This window comes from Branchiostoma lanceolatum, chromosome 6 (genome assembly GCF_035083965.1).
Source record: "Branchiostoma lanceolatum isolate klBraLanc5 chromosome 6, klBraLanc5.hap2, whole genome shotgun sequence".
Classification (NCBI taxonomy): Eukaryota; Metazoa; Chordata; class Leptocardii; order Amphioxiformes; family Branchiostomatidae; genus Branchiostoma; species Branchiostoma lanceolatum.
In genome coordinates, this window is record NC_089727.1 from 19,616,241 (window position 1) to 19,624,830 (window position 8,590).

The 8,590-nt window shown below is 43.4% G+C and overlaps 1 protein-coding gene across 1 annotated transcript; it reads left to right on the plus strand.

Moving 5' to 3' along the window:
- The first annotated feature begins 456 nt into the window (after nucleotides 1-456).
- LOC136437566 (uncharacterized) lies at nucleotides 457-4,351 on the plus strand. Its single transcript, XM_066432183.1, has 3 exons — nucleotides 457-845; nucleotides 2,578-2,832; nucleotides 4,256-4,351. The coding sequence occupies exons 1-3, from the start codon at nucleotides 579-581 to the stop codon at nucleotides 4,349-4,351; spliced, it is 618 nt and encodes a 205-aa protein (XP_066288280.1). The 5' UTR covers nucleotides 457-578.
- Nucleotides 4,352-8,590: the final 4,239 nt, after the last annotated feature.

Genomic DNA, 8,590 nt, shown 5'->3' on the forward strand with positions numbered 1-8,590 from the left:
TCTTCTTAGTTTCTGTCTGCTATCCTAGCTCCGATCCGGTAGCGGACTAAAGCTGGACTCCAGGCTAAGGCTGGACTCTAGGCTACACAGAAAAGAGATGTGAGTCTGGTTTGGACTGTACTGTCATGTCCCCATAGAATCATAAGCTCTGTTATTTTCTTAACTTGTACAAATACGTAAAATTGCCAAAAAGGTTTAAACGCCATAGGCATTTTGTCGTCTAACACAAATCCGACCGTTCCCATGGACTGAAAGAACAGTTCTTCTCGATTTCAACTTTTTTTATACCTTCACGAAGAAGGTTGTGTTTTCGGCGCCGCTCAGTGTGGTTGGTCTAGTGGTTGGGTGTGCTTCTAATTCTGGTTGTTTGTCTGTCTGTTTGTTTGTTTCTTTTTGGGGTGACAGCATAATTCGAGGGCTGTGGATTCATAATTTGGCAGGCGGGTAAGAAAACGAAGGTCGAGTTAGATAATGGGCCACCTGGCGGCATTCTACGGCACTGTAGGAGAACTTCCGGTTTTGATATCTTTTCAGAATCGTCAGCAATTCTTCCAATCAGCAGTCCGCCTGCCCCCATCATGTCACAACCCCGACCGGAGAAATCCTCGACCGACATCCTGGCCCAGCTACGATCTGAGGGAGTGCTACCCGGTCTCAAACAGCGCGACAATGCCGTCGCCTTCCAAGTACCGGCCGAGAACCCCGACACTCCTCCCCGCTACCACATGAGGCTGAAGAAACTCGAGAAAAGGATGCAGGACCGGCGTGAGAAGGTGAAGAAGCCATGCCCGGAATCTGCTGACGATCTGAAGAGGCAGCTTAGCGACGCGGAGGTTAGGAGGCAGGTAAGGAAATGATTCTACTTCAGATTTGGCAAATGACATGGTTGGATGTGTACTTTAAAACATCGGATAAAAACAACAGAGATGAAGCCTCAATGGAATGGTGATGTATAGACAGAGGGGCTAGTCGGGATGAACGAAAAAAGAGAACATATTTTCGATTCACAGTTTAATTGTAAGGTGCTGTTTTCGGCATGTCTGTGTGTTTGTTTGTTTGTTTGTACTGCCGCGTGCTCTGAATTCGAAGTTGTTGTCCAAGAAGAATCCCTAGAGCTTTTTAATTTGTATAGATGTTATATTGATTGCTGTTGTTGCTTTTTAACTCTAATGTTTATTGCATCTTAAGAGCATTTTTACTAATAGTTTCAACATATTTCATTTTACTTGTACATTTGTTACATGCAAGTTGTTACCAATTAAACTGAAACTGAAACTGATGGATTGTAATGACAGTTGGTATGTGGGTAGGTATCGGAATGACGAAGGTCAAGAACGAATATTGGTTTCCTGGCGGCATGACTTGGTACTGCATCGGAACTACCGGGTTTTATATCTCTCTGTCCTGGACATACATGGGTCTTGATATTTTGGTGAAAATTTTATGCTAGAACATAGTGGCGTAGGCTTGTGTTGCCTAGCAACTTGTTCTAGAACCTCCGAAAATAATTTTATCAGGTTGGTAGAACATAGGATATTGGAGATTCTTTTTACATTAACCAGTAAATCTCACCTGCTGACAGTTCGGTGTCTGTCAGACACCTTCTTCAGAGATTCTGACTTGAGTATTGCTTCTCGCCGCTATAAGTAACAACCTCGCTATTTCAGCGGCGAGAATCAGCACTCAAGTCAGAAGCTCTGAAGAAGGTGTTTGATAGACACCGAAACGTCAGCAGGTGAGAGTCACTGGTTGTGTAAAAAGAATTTTCAACATTCTTTGTTCTAGAACTGCTGTGGCGTTTTGGTGTTAATCTTTCAAAGAGAATAACTAAAGACATGATGACGGTTTTTTCATGATTTTGGGCTTGCAGCTAGCTTAGACAAGAAAAGCACACAATTAAATGCAAATTATGTAGATCAGAACTTGACTTGCATAATCAATGAATACATTCTATAATTCCGGTGTTTTCTATAATAGTAGCCTCTGCCAGGCCCCGCGGATGGCTGACAAAATAGTGGAAGTTGGCCAAATTGTGTGAATAGTATGCTAAGAGAGTCGGATTCCGAGTAGTGATCATTTTCCATCCATATCTAGTGGTCACAAATTGTAACCTCTATAGCGGACTAACTTCTCTGGCAAGTTATACATGTATCTTTATATCTATATTATTACGTCTATTTGGCCTATTTCTTCGAGTTTTCCAGCGACCTGTACGTAGAGCCTTGTAGAGGCTACCATAATAGTATTTCATACCAACCCGAAAAAAACACACATTTTAATGCGAAATGCGCCTGAAGTTGAGAGACTCTTGTGTCCTCCAACAAAGAAATCGTAACAACATCGATTCCAACCTCCCAATCCGGCATTCGAATTTTCGACAGCGGCGCAACCGACGCACTATGTATTCTAAATATTCGATGGAACCCGTTTGATACAACTTAAAACCCTGTGTGATGGTGAAAATTATCAGCCGGTCCGGAACACCAGTATCGAACGTTTTCGTGGCCCAGGTATGACATAAATGTAACGTAATTAACTTTTATCAGGTTGAACTTTAACAGATACCGATCATTACAGGATCTGTTGGCCAAGAAGAGCGGCAGGATTTCTACAGAGTCCGCGGAGAAAGCAGCCAAGGTCAAGGCCAAGAAGACGAGCAGCACCGCTTTCGTCGTCACCTCCACTAGCGACTCTGACATCGTCGCTACCCGGGAATCGCAGAAGACCAAACGGATGGAGAGACGCCTGGCTGAGAGAAGAGCGCGTGTGAGTAAGACAGCGACGGCGGACGCACTGGAAACGCGTCAGAACCTCGCTGCAAAACGCCGCAAGGTGAGTCAACTATAAGTCCATTCGTAGATTCGAGTACGCAATTGCAGTGTCAAAGGTGAAGGCCCCTGAGACGTAAACAAAACCCGTTGTTATGCAAATCGATACAAAGGTCGAGGCAGAACTGTATACACGCCAGGGGCCTTACCCTTTGACACCGCACATGCGCACTCGAACCTACGAATTGTCGTATTCACTATGATACACACAAAAAAACAAACCAGAAAACAAAAAAGGGGAAAATTTCTTTGGGTCGTAACAAGAAAATCTAATGGGTGATATCCTTACGAGCATGGATTTTTGCCTGATTTCGATAAAAGGAGAAATTTCGTTCTCTTCTGGCGATACATAAGAAAATGTGTCGTGTTGTAGCCTTGTGTTACCGTTATTTGTACAAGTGACTCTAGTGAGGTAGCCGTGGATGTAGTTGTAGTAAAACTCGGCCACTACACAATTGTCACTTTCTGCACTTCTTGATCATGAATACATGAATAAAAGACTTGTCAGCTGTGATATCACGTTTAGTAGCTTTGCTTCTTGTTACAGCATCCATGGTCTCTCTTTAAAAATCAGGCATCTTGTTTTTTTTCCTTTGCCCATCTTTAATTTTTTCGTGCTCTTGCACTAAATTTGATGTTTGCAGGGATGGCATTCATAAGATTTACTTGCTGTGGCTCATCCAATTGTGTTGTATCTTGACACATGGCTGTGCTCTTTCTAGTACTGCAGTGTATTTTTAACGGTTCCTTTCTTTTCAAACAGTAGGAGGAGAACCGTCGGAAATACAATACTCAAACCGTGTAATAAAGTTGCAAAAACAAGCATTAAACGCTAAGATTAAGCCGAATGCTTACATCTGTTTGAAGAATGTATATCATGGTTCCGTCTCATTCATTCCAGTTTCCAATAAGATGTGGACATGCAGAATGATAACGTTTCTCGACCTCCCGGTTTAATCATTTCAAACTTTCAAGGCTTCACGTGCTTGTTCATTGCTTCGCTTTGCCGCAGATGTAGACAGGCTCCGTGCTTCAAGTAACCGGGAACTTGAGAAAAGGTTACACCTTATGCTTAGGTCCCAATTGGAAAAAGGGTAGTTCATTGGGTTTTTCTTTTCTTTTTTCATTTACGGGCTACGTGACCCCGTGAGACACCCTGCCGGCCTCAGTTTTTGGGCCCGGCCGGGACCCCGGATCATTTTAACTCGGCGTTATAATCAACGCGGGTATGTTAACAAATAGACGCCGTGAGGTAATCGTGCGAGCACCGGGAGCTACCTCCCGTACCCGGCAGTTCACCGGGACAAATTTGTGGCTTCGGGTCCCGGCCGCGGGAATACAACCCCTACGGGCACCGGCGCAATCATAGAACCATAGCATTAGATTGTTTGGAGATAATGTTAATTTTTCCCTCCAAAACGTACCAGGACCACGAGGTGGCTACCGTCTCCAAGGCTAAGAGGCTCGCCCGTCCCCACACGATCAGCCCCGCCCAGCAGGAGCCAGGCTGTGCCGGCAACTAAAGAGAAAGTCCCGTGGATTGCACCAGTGTCGCTGGGTCGGACCAGAGAATATAAGCTCAGAAACATACCTATTGCCAATATTTGGTAATAGTTATTTGTGACTCTTGTCATTTGTAGCATTGCAGAAAAAAAGATTTCCAAAGTTGTTGTTTTTTCAAACCTTCATAGAAAATTTTGAAGAAAAAAAAGTTCATGTTCAAATCGTTCAAGAGAATTTGGTAGAAATCTCGACAGAATAGCCTGACTAGATCAAGCTTCTAGAAGTTATTCCACTAGTTTTCGAATCTGTTAGCAAACTACTTTAACTGTTCACTATTACTATTTTTTGAAATATGTCGTAAATGCTATTGTTCAGCATTTTTAAAAAGCCATGAAGCAAAATGACAGAAAAAGTGACAGCAGAAACTATAATGATACTTGTCAATGAGTTCTTTACTGATATTTCATGTTTCTTGACCATGCCATGTTGGCTCTATGTTACAACCATTCAATTGTACGGTAAAAAAAGTTTAGTTTCCCTGAAATTCAATCCTCTTGTGTTGTGTGATTTTTCATTACCTAGTAACTTCACGAAGTTTACCATGACTGACATACTGCGCACCATCAGAATTCGAACAAATCTAAAGTCCCGATAGATTGTACTGCACAAATAAGAAAAACTCACGATTTATATTTGATGGTATCACATTGAGAATACGCCAGGCTATAGCCATTAATTCAACGAAATCATACATTCGTAAAGTGATTTTAATCTTCTCGACTGATGCATGATGAGTGTTTTACCCCAGCACCAACACCCCCCCCCCCCCCCAAAAAAAAAAAACGCCACTCGGTCAGAAAAGGAGGCTAATCTACATACCAAAAGTCCTGAAGACAAGTGCAGCTTCTATCCTGAGTTATTCCCGTTCCGAATCTAAAAAGAAAAAAAAAATTCTGCACTGCCACTGGGCTGATCTCGCCTCAGCTCCGATGCATTTTAGCTCAGGTTACATGTTCACAAATAAGACTTTCTCACACTGCACCAGAGTGTATTTTCGGAATTTGCTTCCAGATAATGCTCAGCAGAGCCTGCAACAGCTATCCTGGAACTCGTCCAACACTCTGACCAATCACAGAAGAAAGTGGACACATTTCACCCAATCAGACGTCCTTCATGAATGAGCTGCAGGGTAGCGGGTCTCCGATCATATTCGATAGCGTATGTTTATACTCTGAGGATTATTAAGCTCGCCATTGATGAATCTCTATGATACGCTACGTATACAACTCTACAAGCGTTAGATAAATGACTGCCCTATATTCGTTTATGTGCAAGTTCCTGTACTCATGGCACCTATTGACATGTGGAATTCCAGAGTATTACGCTAGGAGGCACGACTTCCTGGGACATGTTGGATTGTTTGGGACGCAAATACCGGCTGTACCTAGACGAGTACCTATACGCCGGCCTTTCCCCTTACCTATCTGAACAATAGAACCATCAAGAAAGTTCTGACATGAAACAGCCTGGGTTTAGAGGCACGAGGCTGCTAGACACATCACAAACCTTAGCCAGCAATACCAGCTACCAGAGCTTAAACTTGACATCTTTATTCACAATTCTTGTCGCTTGACGTCTTAATGTCACGTTCAAGTGTGACGTCTAGGGGTGGGTACCGGTACAGAAAATTCAGGTCCGGGTCAGATCCAGAAGGTCAGGTCGAGACCTGGACCTGATTATAATAGTGCAGCAATACATCATATTTTGGAGAGCGAGACGGAAGTACAGCTCTGTGGATCCTACAAATTATGTTCAAATTGTATATTAGGATGATATGATTTACTTTCGCGGGAAGGAGAAAATGGAGGGCTCAGGGTGGTTTTGAGGTCGCGATGTGGTACTTCGTGATGGGAACACCGGTGCGCATGTCTTTTAGCTGCAGTACCGTTCTCAATCGCTTTAAGAGGTAGTGCGTTTGTTGGTCACGTTGCTTCAATTAATAATAACATCAGCATAGATAACCAATGAGGGACAGACTCCGTAATGAGATCAATCATATCAACCAATGACGGAATATTGGTCTGACGGGAGGAGGAAAGAGCTGTGTTGGGACAAAATCAGATGCACGAACGGAGAAACCACCTGCGAAGAGTGACTTCGTAACCTCTGACCTACCGATGACTTGACCTTAAGATTTTATTACCCGTATAGTGTATGCAAGACAGTCGCTGAACCGTTATAGTATTTTTGAGTCTGACGGAGCACCTGCCCAATATATTTAAACCTTCATAGTTCGAAACGCTAACAAGAGTCCTTAGGACACAATTCTCCGTGAAGTATTTATAGTCTAGACTATTTTACAATGTAACAGTGACTATACGATCATAGCAAGTAGGGAATTTTCGTACCCCGTATCTACCTGAAGTATTGCAGTCAAGCGTAACGGGTTATAACATGGTCGCTATGCCAAGGCAGTGGCCCTTACCATTAATTATAGGGGTGCAATTTCGATATTGCATTGTCGATAAAAGTAGTTACGGCGTAACAAAGACATTGTGCATCACCACGCCGAACCAGGCAAACGATATGCCAAGTTACACACCAAAGCGACAACGGGATCGTGAGTCATAGCTGCGAACGCGCAAACAAATGCATTCCCAATACTCCCAGAAGGAGGTATTCCTCCTTCCCGGAGTAACAATTAGTTAGCTTCATGCGTATAGCAATTACTTATAAAACACGCTGAAACGAACAGAATTTACCTAATAACTTGTATATCGATATTCAATGTAAGTTCTCCAACGCCATTTATGACGCGCAGCGATTTGCTGACGTTCTTCGAACGGATATACATCGTTTATGACGTCATATTCCATCTCCAAGCTTTGTTTGGAACAACAAACATTCAACCCCTGTTTCATTGACTGGACATGGACACAGTGCCTCCCAAGATGTGGAAGTCGATTTTAACATTTTTGTCGTGTTGCACGACTTCGAACAAGATTTCTCCTGAGGAGACGTCAGCAGATGACCATCAGGACGAAATCATAGTCAGAGAGACCGCGGGTAAGTTAACGCACATTTACAAAAAGGTACCAAGCGGTATCGTCTGGTTCGAGTCTTTTGTGGCCACAGAAGTAGCCTGGAGTTCAGTCTTCTTAGGTTCTGTCCGCTATCCTAGCTCCGATCCGGTAGCGGACTAAAGCTGAACTCCAGGCTTAAAGGCTGGACTCTAGGTTACACAGAAGATCGAGAGATGTGAGTCTGGTTTGGACAGTACTGTTGTATAGAATCATAAGTCCTCCTTTATTTCAAGGTTATTGAGGGTTATTTTCTTAACTTGTACAAATACGTTCAATTGCCAAAAAGGTTGAAACGCCATGGGCATTTTGTCGTCTAACACAAATCCGTCCGTTCCCACGGACTGAAAAGACAATTGTTCTTCTCGATTTCAACTTTTTTTTTACCTTCACGAAGAAGGTTGTGTTTTCGGCGCCGCTCAGTGTGGTTGGTCTAGTGATTGGGTGTGTTTCTAATTCTGTTTGTTTGTCTGTCTGTCTGTTTGTTTGTTTCTTCTTGGAGTATAGCATAATTCGAGAGGCTGTGTACTCATGATTTGGTAGGCGGGTAAGAAAACGAAGGTCGAGTTTGATAATGGAACACCTGGTGGCATTCTACGGCACTGTAGGAGAATTTCCGGTTTGGATTTCTTTTCAGAAGCGTCAGCAATTATTCCAATCAGCAGTCCGCCTGTCCCAATCATGTCTCAACCTCGACCGGAGAAATCCTCGACCGACATTCTTGCCCAGCTACGATCTGAGGGAGTGCTACCCGGTCTCAAACAGCGCGACAATGCCGTCGCCTTCCAAGTACCGGCCGATAACCCCGGCAATCCTCCCCGCTACCACATGAGGCTGGAGAAACTGGAGAAGAGGATGGAGGAACGGCGTGAGAAGGTGAAGAAGCCATGCCCGGAATCTGCTGCCGATTTGAAGAGGCAGCTTAGCGACGCGGAGGTTAGGAGACAGGTAAGGAAATGATTCTACATCAGACTTAGAAAATGACATGGTTGGATGTGAACTTTAAACATCGGATAAAAACAACAGAGATGAAGGCTCATTGGTATGGAGATGTATAGACAGAGGGCCTAATCGGGATGAAAAAAAAAGTGAAGATATTTTCGATTCACAGTATAATTGTTAGGTGCTGTTTTCGGCATGTCTGTGTGTTTGTTTGTTTGTTTGTTTGTTTGTTTGTTT